The sequence below is a fragment of the Oncorhynchus nerka genome, linkage group LG2 (genome assembly GCF_034236695.1).
Source record: "Oncorhynchus nerka isolate Pitt River linkage group LG2, Oner_Uvic_2.0, whole genome shotgun sequence".
NCBI lineage: Eukaryota > Metazoa > Chordata > Actinopteri > Salmoniformes > Salmonidae > Oncorhynchus > Oncorhynchus nerka.
In genome coordinates this window covers 7,390,612-7,406,946 of record NC_088397.1, presented here as the reverse complement: position 1 = coordinate 7,406,946, position 16,335 = coordinate 7,390,612, and the positions used below count along the sequence as shown (strand labels likewise).

The following is a 16,335-nucleotide window of genomic DNA, read 5'->3' as shown; positions in this document are numbered from 1 at the left end:
AATGTCTTTCCTTAATGAAAATTACAGACATATTGTTATATATGAAGGGCTGTATAGGGAAGGGTTTTGTTTTGGTGTTGTTTATGCAACATGACAATAGGGTCAAGCAGCCCCGCCTCGTCATTATATATTGCGTCACATCATAGCGACACACTCCGATGCCAGAGACAGAGTCGATTTAAACAGTAAAAACATACAGGTACAGTGTGGTACTTTTACGCCCTTTTCTGTGTTTCACTGACCCTACACAAATGATGTCTGTATTTCTAAATGATTGTAACGTGTTACAGTCAAACAAAAGAGACCGCGAAGTGTTAAAACATGCTTTATTTACTAAGGAAGTCCATAGCATAGTTTGCCAGTGACAGGTTGTTAGCTTAGCATAAGTTGGCACAGTGTGGACTCACGCACCTGCCAAACCCAAACAGTTTGCGAATTATTGCTTGGTGGTATTTTCTTTCTATACTTACGTTCAATAATCCATACATCAATCAATACTTGATAGAAACACTTTAGTCCACAATTTATTTTGAGTTGAATGTCAACGTTTGATTTGTTACTCAGCTAACAAGCTAACCTACAGCTAGCTCGTGTCAACGCTAGCTAGCCTAGCATACCAAAGGTTACTGTGACTGACGTTATAGCTATGCTAACTAGATTATTTAGATATGTGGCTCGCTAGCTACATCCATTAGCTTTAGCGTAGCCGATACATGGCGCAATGTTTTCCTATCAGTATAGCTATTAGCTGGGTAGGTAAAGTCACTTGAAATTGTTTGGAGGTTATTAGCTAACCCGAATTGGCTAGCTAGTGCCTGCTAATAATATATCAAAACTAGCCAACGTTAGGTAGCTCGTTTTATTGCCACTACTGTGTGGCAAGTTTACTTGTTTGGGTGTTTACTTGTTTGGGTGTCACTGCAACAGCGGTGTTTAGGCTACATCCTTCACTTGTGTTCAGTCGGATAATGATTTTATCTTCGGTGTCCGGGTTATCTAGGCAGTTAACTAAATCAAGGGAATTGAGGGGTTCTTGTGCTGATTTATATGGCGAGTCCTTCTGTTGGTGCTGTTAGGTCTAGCACGTGGTAATCCTCAACTATCTTCTTAAAGGATTCTATCCCTTCTTGATTGTTGAGGGAACTGTGGTCCAGTGTTTCATTAATATATGAATAACTATAGTTACCACTACTGCCAATGCTACCCTAGTTATTAGAATGATCTGAACTTAGTGACCCTTGGTCAGATCAGAGTTAAAGGTGGGGACCTGTCTTGCCCTGCTAGAGTTGGTGCCTTGCTAGAGTCCGGACCAGAGACGTAAAACAGAGGACAGCATGTGGTTGCTAACTTGCTGTCTCATTACTGTCAATGTTTACAAGTGTTGTTGATGCTATTGAAATAAGTTACACACCACTGACAAGATCAGTGAATGATCAAGTATGAATCGGTTCTGTTAACGAATTGAATCAATGCTCACATGGTCAGGTGGATACGACCACCTATATTTCACTGAGTTAACTTTTCCTCTTTGCCAGTTTGGGACCAATATCATGGAGGCCGCAGGGTTCTGTGGAATGGAGGTGGCGACTCGGGGGCTAGTGGGGGGATCTGGCAGCAGCTCCCCTCCAGAGCTGGACAGCCCAGGTAGCCAGGAGCACCTGGGGATGTTTGAGCTGGTCAGTAGCTGCTGCAGTGAGGAGGTGAGAGGGGAGACTCCAGGGAGAGAGGACTGCACCCTGGACCCCAACAATGCTGAGCTGGACCCAGGCGGTGGTGGTGGCAAGATCAAGGACCAAAAGGGATTGGGTAGGTTAACACGAGACTGTCGTTGCCTGTCTAACGCGTGTGAGGTAATATATGGAAACCACTGCATGCTGTCATGGTGATTTTAGCCAAGTTATTGAGGATGTCCCTTCCTCTTCAACCATGACAAGTGGCTGATCTCTTCACTTGTTGTTTTGTAACAGGAAAAGAGGTTCTCTTACTGATGCAAGCCCTGACCACACTAGCCTCCCCAGAGGAGAAGCTGGCCGCTTTGTGCAAGAAGTATGCTGATTCGGTAAGAGCTGGAAGCCTCCACATGTCTATGCTGCTTTAAGGGATTATTTTCATCTAATAAATTGCAGTGGGCCACTGCTAGTTGATCAGCTAAACATGTTCATCTCTATTTGTGTTTTGAGTTTGTATACCCCGGATTGTATTTATTAGTACACACCCTGGCAAAACTATTTTGCAACCAAAAGCAAAACGAGAATTTTTAATTACACCAATTCAGTTAGTTTTCTTCCATTTCATGCCTAATGAACACTAACCAGGTCTCATTTGAATCTCTGTTCAAATGGTGTTTTGAGTATCACTACGCCTTTGTGTCCTGTGACAGCTTTGATTGATTGATTGATTGACAGCTGGAGGAGAGCCGCAGTATACAGAAGCAGGTGAAGGTGCTGCAGAAGAAGCAGTCCCAGATGGTCAAAGAGAAGATCCACCTGCAGAGTGAACACAGCAAGGCCATCCTGTCACGCAGCAAGCTGGAGAGCCTCTGTAGGGAACTGCAGAGACACAATAAGACCCTCAAGGTAGGTAGTGAGGAGAGTCTGTCACACAGCAAGCTGGAGAGCCTCTGTAGGGAACTGCAGAGACACAATAAGACCCTCAAGGTAGGTAGTGAGGAGAGTCTGTCACACAGCAAGCTGGAGAGCCTCTGTAGGGAACTGCAGAGACACAATAAGACCCTCAAGGTAGGTAGTGAGGAGAGTCTGTCACACAGCAAGCTGGAGAGCCTCTGTAGGGAACTGCAGAGACACAATAAGACCCTCAAGGTAGGTAGTGAGGAGAGTCTGTCACACAGCAAGCTGGAGAGCCTCTGTAGGGAACTGCAGAGACACAATAAGACCCTCAAGGTAGGTAGTGAGGAGAGTCTGTCACACAGCAAGTCAGTTAGTGGCTACTGTAAGCCTGTGTACTCATTGAACTACATATAGAATCATAGGATCTCTATGCTTGTATCAAATCACATTGTATTCATCACATGCTCTGAATACAACTGGACTTTACAGTGAAATGCTGGCTTACGGACCTTTCCCAACGATGCAGAGTAGCAAAAATAAAATAGTAACTAACACGAGGAATTAAATTGAATCCACAAGAATGGAGCTTCATACAGGGAGTATTCAGGGTTGGGTTCGATTTAGGTTTAAATTCAGTCAATTCCGGAAGTGAAAACTCTTCACAGAAAATATTTTTTATGAATGAATTAAATTTCAATAGAATTCATGAATCGAAAACAGAATTGACCCCCCATCCCTGTTACCATTGTTTTTTGCAAATGGACCGTTTTGCCATATCCCATGTCAGGATGACAACACGCAACGGTCCAGAGAGTATGAGGAGCGTCGGAAGGAGGCCACCCTTCACTTCCAGGTGACGCTGAACCAGATCGAGGTACAGATGGAACAGCACAACTCTCACAACTCCAAGCTGCGCCAGGAGAACATGGAGCTGGCCCAGAAACTCAACAGGCTCATCAAACAGTACGAGCTCAGGGAGGAGGTAGGAGGACGAGACCTCTTTCTACTCACATGCACACATTCTCTCTATTCCTCCCATCGTTCTCTCTCTCTACCCCTTCTGTCTCTTTAGTCAGGTGCCTATGGCCGACCTACAACATGTAGGAGCAGTCTGATTGGTGCTTTGATGACACGATTACTGCGTGTTTCAACACTTTTACTGGGATTTAGTTTGGAATTGCCCCCGATGGGTCTTTTTTACTAGGTGTATTTTTCAACATGTTAAATGCATTTAAGAGCCTCTGGAAATCTGAAGCATGAAGTTCCATCTAGCTTTATCTCTGGTCTGTCCTGTCTGTCCTGTCTGTCCCCAGCACATTGACAAGGTGTCCTTTCTGTCTGTCCCCAGCACATTGACAAGGTGTCCTGTCTGTCTGTTCCCAGCACATTTTTATTTTATTTTTTCACCTTTATTTAAATAGGCAAGTCAGTTAAGAACAAATTCTTATTTTCAATGACTGCCTAGGAACAGTGGGTTAACTGCCTGTTCAGGGGCAGAACGACAGATTTGTATCTTGTCAGCTCGGGGGTTTGAACTTGCAACCTTCCGGTTACTAGTCCAATGCTCTAACCACTAGGCTACCTGCCACCCCTGACAAGGTGTTCTGTCTGTCTGTCCGTTCCCAGCACATAGACACGGTGTCCTGTCTGTCTGTCCGTTCCCAGCACATTGACACGGTGTTCTGTCTGTCTGTCCGTTCCCAGCACATTGACACGGTGTCCTGTCTGTCTGTCCGTTCCCAGCACATTGACACGGTGTCCTGTCTGTCTGTCCGTTCCCAGCACATTGACAAGGTGTCCTGTCTGTCTGTCCCAGCACATTGACAAGGTGTTCTGTCTGTCTGTCTGTTCCCAGCACATTGACAAGGTGTTCTGTCTGTCTGTCTGTCTGTCTGTTCCCAGCACATTGACAAGGTGTCCTGTCTGTCTGTCCCAGCACATTGACAAGGTGTTCTGTCTGTCTGTCTGTCTGTCTGTTCCCAGCACATTGACAAGGTGTCCTGTCTGTCTGTCCCAGCACATTGACAAGGTGTTCTGTCTGTCTGTCTGTCTGTCCGTTCCCAGCACATTGACAAGGTGTCCTGTCTGTCTGTCCCAGCACATTGACAAGGTGTCCTGTCTGTCTGTCCCCAGCACATTGACAAGGTGTTCAAGCACAAGGAGAAGCAGCAGCAGTTGGTGGATGCCAAGCTCCAGAGGACAGCTGAGCTGATGAGAGAGTTGGAGGGGAAGCAGCAGAGAGAGAGAGACTTTGTGAGTACCACTGGGTTGTTATGGTGATGACTTTGTGAGTCCCACTGGGTTGTTATGGTGATGACTTTGTGAGTCCCACTGGGTTGTTATGGTGATGACTTTGTGAGTACCACTGGGTTGTTATGGTGATGACTTTGTGAGTCCCACTGGGTTGTTATGGTGATGACTTTGTGAGTCCCACTGGGTTGTTATGGTGATGACTTTGTGAGTACCACTGGGTTGTTATGGTGATGACTTTGTGAGTCCCACTGGGTTGTTATGGTGATGACTTTGTGAGTCCCACTGGGTTGTTATGGTGATGACTTTGTGAGTCCCACTGGGTTGTTATGGTGATGACTTTGTGAGTCCCACTGGGTTGTTATGGTGATGCTCTAGCTAGCTACAAATAACTGGAGGGTTGTGTTCCATGGGGCACACAACTGAAAACATTTCTCAATTGCAACTTCAAATGAGGTCCAGGTGCCTAATGAACACAACCCAGGACACTTTGTGTTTCTCTCTAATAACTGGAAGTGAGTGAACGTTGTCTGTTTGCATTGACTCATTGATTGTATCGGTTGTCTGTTTGCATTGACTCATTGATTGTATCGGTTGTCTGTTTGCATTGACTCATTGATTGTATTGGTTGTCTGTTTGCATTGACTCATTGATTGTATCGGTTGTCTGTTTGCATTGACTCATTGATTGTATCGGTTGTCTGTTTGCATTGACTCATTGATTGTATCGGTTGTCTGTTTGCATTGACTCATTGATTGTATCGGTTGTCTGTTTGCATTGACTCATTGATTGTATCGGTTGTCTGTTTGCATTGACTCATTGATTGTATCGGTTGTCTGTTTGCATTGACTCATTGATTGTATCGGTTGTCTGTTTGCATTGACTCATTGATTGTATCGGTTGTCTGTTTGCATTGACTCATTGATTGTATCGGTTGTCTGTCTGTCAGAAGTTGTGACCATTTCCCGTCTCCTGTTCAGCTCCTGAAAGACGCCACAGAGTGGAGACATGAATGTGAGCTGTTGAAGGAACAGGAGACGCAGCTCAAACAGCAGGTAACTAGCTGCCTTTTCCTTCCCTGTTCTGGCAGTCAGTTTATATGGAGGGGGACTGTATGTGAATGTGTTTATATGGAGGGGGACTGTATGTGAATGTGTGTTTATATGGAGGGGGACTGTATGTGAATGTGTGTATGTGATGTGTTTATATGGATGGGGGGACTGTATGTGACTGTGTTTATATGGAGGGGGACTGTATGTGAATGTGTTGTTTATATGGAGGGGGACTGTTTATATGGAGGGGGACTGGGATGTGTTTATATGGAGGGGGACTGTATGTGATGTGTGTTTATATGGAGGGGGACTGTGTTTATATGGAGGGGGACTGTGTTTATATGGAGGGGGACTGTATGTGAATGTGTTTATATGGAGGGGGACTGTATGTGAATGTGTTTATATGGAGGGGGACTGTATGTGAATGTGTTTATATGGAGGGGGACTGTATGTGAATGTGTTTATATGGAGGGGGACTTTATATATGTGAATGTGTGTTTATATGGAGGGGGGGGACTGTGTTTATATGGAGGGGACTGTGTTTATATGGAGGGGGACTGTGTTTATATGGAGGGGGACTGTGTTTATATGGAGGGGGGACTGTGTTTATATGGAGGGGGACTGTGTTTATATGGAGGGGGACTGTGTTTATATGGAGGGGGGGGACTGTGTTTATATGGAGGGGGACTGTGTTTATATGGAGGGGGACTGTGTTTATATGGATGGGGGACTGTGTTTATATGGAGGGGACTGTGTTGGAGGGGACTGATGTGTTTATATGGAGGGGGGGGACTGTATGTGAATGTGTTTATATGGTTTATATGGAGGGGGACTGTGTTTATATGGAGGGGTGACTGTGTTTATATGGAGGGGGACTGTTTTATGGAGGGGGATGGAGGGGACTGTGTTTATATGGAGGGGACTGTGTTTATATGGAGGGGAATGTGTGTGTTTTTATATGGGGACTGTATGTGACTGTGTTTATATGGAGGGGGGGACTGTGTTTATATGGAGGGGACTGTATGTGACTGTGTTTATATGGAGGGGACTGTATATGTGTTTATATGGGGGGACTGTATGTGAGGGGGACTGTGTTTATATGGAGGGGGACTGTATGTGAATGTGTGTTTATATGGAGGGGGACTGTATGTGAATGTGTGTTTTATATGGTTTATATGGAGGGGACTGTATGTGAATGTGTGTTTATATTATATGTGACTGTGTTTATATGGAGGGGGACTGTATGTGACTGTGTTTATATGGAGGGGGACTGTATGTGAATGTGTTTATATGGAGGGGGACTGTATGTGAATGTGTTTATATGGAGGGGGACTGTATGTGAATGTGTTTATATGGAGGGGGACTGTATGTGAATGTGTGTTTATATGGAGGGGGACTGTATGTGAATGTGTGTTTATATGGAGGGGGACTGTATGTGAATGTGTGTTTATATGGAGGGGGACTGTATGTGAATGTGTGTTTATATGGAGGGGACTGTATGTGACTGTGTTTATATGGAGGGGGACTGTATGTGAATGTGTTTATATGGAGGGGGACTGTATGTGACTGTGTTTATATGGAGGGGGACTGTATGTGAATGTGTTTATATGGAGGGGGACTGTTTATATGGAGGGGGACTGTGTTTATATGGATGTGGGTGACTGTATTAGAATGTGTTTTTATATGGAGGGGGAATGTAATGTGAATGTGTTTATATGGAGGGGGACTGTATGTGAATGTGTTTATAAGGAGGGGGACTGTGTTTATAGGGAGGGGGACTGTATGTGAATGTGTGTTTATATGGAGGGGGACTGTATGTGAATGTGTTTATAGGGAGGGGGACTGTATGTGAATGTGTTTATAGGGAGGGGGACTGTGTGTGAATGTGTTTATATGGAGGGGCACTGTATGTGAATGTGTTTACAGTGCCTTGCGAAAGTATTCGGCCCCCTTGAACTTTGCGACCTTTTGCCACATTTCAGGCTTCAAACATAAAGATATAAAACTGTATTTTTTTTGTGTGAAGAATCAACAACAAGTGGGACACAATCATGAAGTGGAATGACATTTATTGGATATTTCAAACTTTTTTAATAAATCAAAAACTGAAAAATTGGGCGTGCAAAATTATTCAGCCCCTTTACTTTCAGTGCAGCAAACTCTCTCCAGAAGTTCAGTGAGGATCTCTGAATGATCCAATGTTGACCTAAATTACTAATGATGATAAATACAATCCACCTGTGTGTAATCAAGTCTCCGTATAAATGCACCTGCACTGTGATAGTCTCAGAGGTCCGTTAAAAGCGCAGAGAGCATCATGAAGAACAAGGAACACACCAGGCAGGTCCGAGATACTGTTGTGAAGATGTTTAAAGCCGGATTTGGATACAAAAAGATTTCCCAAGCTTTAAACATCCCAAGGAGCACTGTGCAAGCGATAATATTGAAATGGAAGGAGTATCAGACCACTGCAAATCTACCAAGACCTGGCCGTCCCTCTAAACTTTCAGCTCATACAAGGAGAAGACTGATCAGAGATGCAGCCAAGAGGCCCATGATCACTCTGGATGAACTGCAGAGATCTACAGCTGAGGTGGGAGACTCTGTCCATAGGACAACAATCAGTCGTATATTGCACAAATCTGGCCTTTATGGAAGAGTGGCAAGAAGAAAGCCATTTCATAAAGATATCCATAAAAAGTGTCGTTTAAAGTTTGCCACAAGCCACCTGGGAGACACACCAAACATGTGGAAGAAGGTGCTCTGGTCAGATGAAACCAAAATTGAACTTTTTGGCAACAATGCAAAATGTTATGTTTGGCGTAAAAGCAACACAGCTCATCACCCTGAACACACCATCCCCACTGTCAAACATGGTGGTGGCAGCATCATGGCTTGGTCCTGCTTTTCTTCAGCAGGGACAGGGAAGATGGTTAAAATTGATGGGAAGATGGATGGAGCCAAATACAGGGCCATTCTGGAAGAAAACCTGATGGAGTCTGCAAAAGACCTGAGACTGGGACGGAGATTTGTCTTCCAACAAGACAATGATCCAAAACATAAAGCAAAATCTACAATGGAATGGTTCAAAAATAAACATATCCAGGTGTTAGAATGGCCAAGTCAAAGTCCAGACCTGAATCCAATCGAGAATCTGTGGAAAGAACTGAAAACTGCTGTTCACAAATGCTCTCCATCCAACCTCACTGAGCTCGAGCTGTTTTGCAAGGAGGAATGGGAAATAATTTCAGTCTCTCAATGTGCAAAACTGATAGAGACATACCCCAAGCGACTTACAGCTGTGGCGCTACAAAGTATTAACTTAAGGGGGCTGAATAATTTTGCACGCCCAATTTTTCAGTTTTTGATCTGTTAAAAAAGTTTGAAATATCCAATAAATGTCGTTCCACTTCATGATTGTGTCCCACTTGTTGTTGATTCTTCACAAAAAAAATACAGTTTTATATCTTTATGTTTGAAGCCTGAAATGTGGCAAAAGGTCGCAAATTTCAAGGGGGCCGAATACTTTCGCAAGGCACTGTATATGGATGGTGACTATGTTAATGTGTGTGTATATGGATGGTGACTGTATGTGTATATACAGTTAAGTCGGAAGTTTACATACACTAAATTAGTATTTGGTAGCATTGCCTATAAATTGTTTAACTTGGGGAAAATGTTTTGGGTAGTCTTCCACAAGCTTCCCACAATAAGTTGGGTGAATTTTGGCCCGCTCCTCCTGACAGAACTGGTGCAACTGAGTCAGGTTTGTAGGCCTCCTTGCTCACACACGCTTTTTCAGTTCTGCCCACAAATTGTCTATGGGATTGAGGTCAGGGCATTGTGATGGCCACTCAGATACCTTGACTTTGTTGTCTTTAAGCCATTTTGCCACAACTTTGGAAGTATGCTTGGGGTCATTGTCCATTTGGAAGACCCATTTGCAACCAAGCTTTAACTTCCTGACTGATGTCTTGAGATGTTGCTTCAATATATCCACATCATTTTCCCTCCATGATTCCATTTATTTTGTGAAGTGCACCAGTCCCTCCTGCAGCAAAGCACCACCACAACATGATGCTGCCACCCCCGTGTTTCACGGTTGGGATGGTGTTCTTCGGCTTGCAAGCATCCCCTTTTTCCTCCAAACATAACAATGGTCATTATGGCCAAACAGTTCTATTTTTGTTTCGTCAGACCAGGGGATATTTCTCCAAAAAGTACGATCTCTGTCCCTATGTGCAGTTGCAAACTGTAGTCTGGCTTTTTATGGCGGTTTTGGAGCAGTGGCTTCTTCCTTGCTGAGCGGCCTTTCAGGTTGTCGGTATAGGACTCGTTTTACTGTGGATATAGATACTTTTGTACCTGTTTCCTCCAGCATCTTCACAGGGTCCTTTGCTGTCGTTCTGGCACCAAAGTAAGTTCATCTATAGGAAACAGAACACGTCTCCTTCCTGAGCGGTGTGACGGCTGCGTGGTCCCATGGTGTTTATACCTGCGTACTATTTTTTTGTACAGATGAACGTGGTACCTTCAGGCGTTTGGAAATTGTTCCCAAGGATGAACCAGACTTGTGGAGGTCTACAATTTCTTTTCTGAGGTCTTGGCTGATATCTTTTGATTTTCACATGATGTCAAGCAAAGAGGCACTGAGTTTGAAGGTAGGCCTTGAAATACATCCACAGGTACTCCTCCAATTGACTCAAATGTGGTCAATTAGCCTATCAGAAGCTTCTAAAGCCATGGCATAATTTTCTGGAATTTTCCAAGGTGCTTAAAGGCACAGTCAACTTAGTGTATGTAAACTTCTGACCTACTGGAATTGTGATACAGTGAAATAATCTGTCTGTAAACAATTGTTGGAAAAAATTACTTGTCATGCACAAAGTAGATGTCATAACCGACTTGCCAAAACTATAGTTTGTTAACAAGACATTTTGGAGTGGTTGAAAAACGAGTTTTAAGGACTCCAACCTAAGTATGTAAACTTCCGACTTCAACTGGAAATGGATGGTGTGTGTGTGTGTGTATATAGATACACTCCTTCACCCTCCATATATATATATTTTTTTATTTCACCTTTATTTAACCAGGTAGGCAAGTTGAGAACAAGTTCTCATTTACAATTGCGACCTGGCCAAGATAAAGTAAAGCAGTTCGACACAGAGTTACACATGGAGTAAAACAAACATACAGCATAAATAAGTCTATATACGATGTGAGCAAATGAGGTGAGATAAGGGAGGTAAAGGCAAAAAAAGGCCACGGTGGCGAAGTAAATACAATATAGCAAGTAAAACACTGGAATGGTAGATTTTCAGTGGAAGAATGTGCAAAGTAGAGAGAAATAATGGGGTGCAAAGGAGCTAAATCAATAAATACAGTAGGGGAAGAGGTAGTTGTTTGGGCTAAATTATAGATGGGCTATGTACAGGTGCAGTAATCTGTGAGCTGCTCTGACAGCTGGTGCTTAAAGCTAGTGAGGGAGATACGTGTTTCCAGTTTCAGAGATTTTTGTAGTTTGTTCCAGTCATTGGCAGCAGAGAACTGGAAGGAGAGGCGGCCAAAGGATATATATGGAGGGTGACTGTATATTTATGTGTGTGTGTATATATATATATATATGGAGGGTGACTGTATATTTATGTGTGTGTGTGTATATATATATATATATATGGAGGGTGACTGTATATTTATGTGTGTGTGTATATATATATATGGAGGGTGACTGTATATTTATGTGTGTGTGTATATATATATATATATGGAGGGTGACTGTATATTTATGTGTGTATATATATATATATATATGGAGGGTGACTGTATATTTTGTGTGTTATATATATATATGGAGGGTGACTGTATATTTATGTGTGTGTATATATATATATATGGAGGGTGACTGTATATTTATGTGTGTGTATATATATATATATATGGAGGGTGACTGTATATTTGTGTGTGTGTATATATATATATATATATGGAGGGTGACTGTATATTTGTGTGTGTGTGTATATATATATATATGGAGGGTGACTGTATATTTATGTGTGTGTGTATATATATATATATATATATATATATGGAGGGCGACTGTATATGTGGAGGGTGACTGTTCATGTCTGTGTGTATATACACTGCTCAAAAAAATAAAGGGAACTTAAACAACACCAATGTAACTCCAAGTCAATCACACTTCTGTGAAATCAAACTGTCCACTTAGGAAGCAACTCTGATTGACAATAAATGTCACATGCTGTTGTGCAAATGGAATAGACAACAGGTGGAAATTATAGGCAATTAGCAAGACACCCCCAATAAAGGAGTGGTTCTGCAGGTGGTGACCACAGACCACTTCTCAGTTCCTATGCTTCCTGGCTGATGTTTTGGTCACTTTTGAATGCTGGCGGTGCTTTCACTCTAGAGTGGTAGTATGAGACGGAGTCTACAACCCACACAAGTGGCTCAGGTAGTGCAGCTCATCCAGGATGGAACATCAATGCGAGCTGTGGCAAGAAGGTTTGCTGTGTCTGTCAGCGTAGTGTCCTGAGCATGGAGGCGCTACCTGGAGACAGGCCAGTACATCAGGAGACGTGGAGGAGGCCGTAGGAGGGCAACAACCCAGCAGTAGGACCGCTACCTCCGCCTTTGTGCAAGGAGGAGCAGGAGGAGCACTGCCAGAGCCCTGCAAAATGACCTCCAGCAGGCCACAAATGTGCATGTGTCTGCTCAAACGGTCAGAAACAGACTCCATGAGGGTGGTATGAGGGCCCGACGTCCACAAGTGGGAGTTGTGCTTACAGCCCAACACCGTGCAGGACGTTTGGCATTTGCCAGAGAACACCAAGATTGGCAAATTCGCCACTGGCGCCCTGTGCTCTTCACAGATGAAAGCAGGTTCACACTGAGCACATGTGACAGACGTGACAGAGTCTGGAGACGCCGTGAAGAACGTTCTTCTGCCTGCAACGTCCTCCAGCATGACCGGTTTGGCGGTGGGTCAGTCATGGTGTGGGGTGGCATTTCTTTAGGGGACCGCACAGCCCTCCATGTGCTCGCCAGAGGTAGCCTGACTGCCATTAGGTACCGAGATGAGATCCTCAGACCCCTTGTGAGACCATATGCTGGTGCGGTTGGCCCTGGGTTCCTCCTAATGCAAGACAATGCTAGACCTCATGTGGCTGGAGTGTGTCAGCAGTTCCTGCAAGAGGAAGGCATTGATGCTATGGACTGGCCCGCCCATTCCCCAGACCTGAATCCAATTGAGCACATCTGGGACATCATGTCTCGCTCCATCCACCAACGCCACGTTGCACCACAGACTGTCCAGGAGTTGGCGGATGCTTTAGTCCAGGTCTGGGAGGAGATCCCTCAGGAGACCATCCGCCACCTCATCAGGAGTATACCCAGTCGTAGGGAGGTCATACAGGCACGTGGAGGCCACACGGACAACTGAGCCTCATTTTGACTTGTTTTAAGGACATTATATCAAAGTTGGATCAGCCTGTAGTGTGGTTTTCCACTTTAATTTTGAGTGTGACTACAAATCCAGACCTCCATGGGTTGATAAATTTGATTTCCATTGATAATTTGTGTGATTTTGTTGTCAGCACATTCAACTATGTAAAGAAAAAAGTATTTAATAAGAATATTTCATTCATTCAGATCTAGGATGTGTTATTTTAGTGTTCCCTTTATTTCTTTTAGCTATATATATATATGAGGTTGACTTTATGTTAATGTGTATATATGTGGAGGGTGACTGTATTTTAATGTGGAGGGTGACTGTATTTTAATGTGGAGGGTGACTGTGTTTTAATGTGGAGGGTGACTGTGTGTTCATGTGTATATATTTGCAGGGTGACTATGTTCATGTGTTTTGTGATTTGTAGCTCTCTTTGTACATGGACAAGTTTGAGGAGTTTCAGACCACTCTGGCGAAAAGCAACGAGGTGTTCACTACCTTCAGACAGGAGATGGAGAAGGTTTGGAACTGAACATTTAACATGAAACACTCTTGTGTTTCTTTGGTATATAGCTGGGAGGGTTTAGGTCTGTAGACCTCTCTCTAGCTGGGAGGGTTTAGGTCTGTAGACCTCTCTCTAGCTGGGAGGGTTTAGGTCTGTAGACCTCTCTCTAGCTGGGAGGGTTTAGGTCTGTAGACCTCTCTCTAGCTGGGAGGGTTTAGGTCTGTAGACCTCTCTCTAGCTGGGAGGGTTTAGGTCTGTAGACCTCTCTCTAGCTGGGAGGGTTTAGGTCTCTAGCTGGGAGGGTTTAGGACCTCTCTCTAGCTGGGAGGGTTGAGGTCTGTAGACCTCTCTCTAGCTGGGAGGGTTTAGGTCTCTAGACCTCTCTCTAGCTGGGAGGGTTTAGGTCTCTAGACCTCTCTCTAGCTGGGAGGGTTTAGGTCTCTAGACCTCTCTCTAGCTGGGAGGGTTTAGGTCTCTAGACCTCTCTCTAGCTGGGAGGGTTTAGGTCTGTAGACCTCTCTAGCTGGGAGGGTTTAGGTCTGTAGACCTCTCTCTAGCTGGGAGGGTTTAGGTATGTCGACCTCTCTCTAGCTGGGAGGGTTTAGGTATGTCGACCTCTCTCTAGCTGGGAGGGTTTAGGTATGTCGACCTCTCTCTAGCTGGGAGGGTTTAGGTCTGTAGACCTCTCTCTAGCTGGGAGGGTTTAGGTCTCTAGACCTCTCTCTAGCTGGGAGGGTTTAGGTCTCTAGACCTCTCTCTAGCTGGGAGGGTTTAGGTCTCTAGACCTCTCTCTAGCTGGGAGGGTTTAGGTCTCTAGACCTCTCTCTAGCTGGGAGGGTTGAGGTCTCCGCCTGGGAGAGGGGAAGAGACGACCTCTCTCTAGCTGGGAGGGTTTAAGGTCACTAGACCTCTCTCTAGCTGGGAGGGTTTAGGTCAGTAGACCTCTTTCTAGCTGGGAGGGTTTAGGTCTCTAGACCTCTACTCTAGCTGGGAGGGTTTAGGTCTGGTGACAGACCTTTTCTCTCTAGCTGGGAGGGTCCTGAGGTCTGTCGACAGGCCTCTCTAGCTGGGGGGTTGTTCAGGTCTGTCGACAGTCTCTCTCTAGCTGGGAGGGTTTAGGTCTGTCGACAGTCTCTCTCTAGCTGGGAGGGTTGAGGTCTGTCGACAGTCTCTCTCTAGCTGGGAGGGTTGAGGTCTGTCGACAGACCTCTCTCTAGCTGGGAGGGTTGAGGTCTGTCGACAGACCTCTCTCTAGCTGGGAGGGTTGAGGTCTGTCGACAGACCTCTCTCTAGCTGGGAGGGTTGAGGTCTGTCGACAGACCTCTCTCTAGCTCTGATCTTTTTTCTGTTCTCCAGATGACCAAGAAGATCAAGAAGCTGGAGAAGGAGACGACTCTGTGGAGAACGAAGTGGGAGACCAACAATCAGGCTCTGCTACAGATGGCTGAGGAGGTGAGATGACAAACTCTCCCAAAGGGCCATCTTACTTTATCATTTACTAATAGCAGCAGACATTTAAGAATATGTTGTACTGTACAATTACACAAAGTATCTCAATGAATGATGTCACTTAATTGTAGAATATCTGATATTGAATGTCGTTGGCTGTTCGTCCTCTCCAGAAGACACTGCGGGACAAACATTACAAGGGTCTGCATGGGAAGCTGGAGTGCCTGGAGAAACTGTGCCGGGCTTTGCAGAAGGAGAGGGACGACCTCACCACCAAACTGGGAGACCTACAGTCAACAACCGAGGAGGAGGAGGGGACGGGACCTCCAGACCCCCAGCCCAGCCAGGAGTCTACCCAGGATGAGATGTCTCCGCCTGGGAGAGGGGAAGAGACGCAGCCCCTTACTACCCCTGAACTGGAGCTAGAGTCCTCCACCACAGAGCAACTTGACAACTGAGCCACTAACCCCCTCTGCCTTTTGGGGGGTATATTTGAATACAGTATATCTTTTTTTGTGTGTTAAAGTTATAATTAAGATTAAAATGACTGCATTATTAACAATGAATATAATACTTTTTGCCCTGACTGTACATTGTAAAACTGGGCTTTGTGGTGAGCACGAGGCTCCCCCCTTTTCTACCACATTTGTATTTTCTTAGATGATTGTCTTCATGCTGTTGGTCAGTCACAGGGCTGTTGTTCAGCAGCTTTCCTGTGGTCAGTCACAGGGCTGTTGTTCAGCAGCTTTCCTGTGGTCAGTCACAGGGCTGTTGTTCAGCAGCTTTCCTGTGGTCAGTCACAGGGCTGTTGTTCAGCAGCTTTCCTGTGGTCAGTCACAGGGCTGTTGTTCAGCAGCTTTCCTGTGGTCAGTCACAGGGCTGTTGTTCAGCAGCTTTCCTGTGGTCAGTCACAGGGCTGTTGTTCAGCAGCTTTCCTGTGGTCAGTCACAGGGCTGTTGTTCAGCAGCTTTCCTGTGGTCAGTCACAGGGCTGTTGTTCAGCAGCTTTCCTGTGGTCAGTCACAGGGCTGTTGTTCAGCAGCTT

The 16,335-nt window shown here is 44.9% G+C and overlaps 1 protein-coding gene across 3 annotated transcripts; it reads left to right on the top strand.

Annotated features, from left to right (window-relative positions):
• The first annotated feature begins 124 nt into the window (after positions 1–124).
• On the top strand, positions 125–16,076 carry LOC115116182 (alpha-taxilin-like). Of its 3 annotated transcripts, XM_065022639.1 has the most exons (10): positions 125–199; positions 1,536–1,806; positions 1,968–2,059; positions 2,406–2,900; positions 3,355–3,549; positions 4,701–4,820; positions 5,798–5,872; positions 13,765–13,857; positions 15,199–15,294; positions 15,465–16,076. In XM_065022639.1, exons 2-10 carry the CDS (start codon positions 1,551–1,553, stop codon positions 15,747–15,749), a joined length of 1,707 nt encoding a protein of 568 aa, XP_064878711.1. In that variant the 5' UTR covers positions 125–199; positions 1,536–1,550; the 3' UTR covers positions 15,750–16,076. The 3 variants fall into 3 exon arrangements, 2 of the variants coding, with proteins under 2 accessions (XP_064878711.1, XP_064878709.1); XM_065022637.1 differs by lacking the exon at positions 125–199 and having other exon boundaries at positions 209–1,806; XR_010464727.1 differs by lacking the exons at positions 125–199; positions 15,199–15,294; positions 15,465–16,076 and adding an exon at positions 10,388–10,530 and having other exon boundaries at positions 206–1,806; positions 13,765–13,840.
• The last annotated feature ends 259 nt before the right edge of the window (positions 16,077–16,335 follow it).

Bases quoted from the DNA above. Each gene is read 5' to 3' on its own strand.
- LOC115116182 (XM_065022637.1), top strand. From the start codon at position 1,470: ATGCTCACATGGTCAGGTGGATACGACCACCTATATTTCACTGAGTTA. The intron at 2,060-2,405 runs GTAAGAGCTGGA...ATTGATTGACAG, and splicing joins GCAAGAAGTATGCTGATTCG to CTGGAGGAGAGCCGCAGTAT. The intron at 2,901-3,354 runs GTAGGTAGTGAG...ATCCCATGTCAG, and splicing joins GACACAATAAGACCCTCAAG to GATGACAACACGCAACGGTC.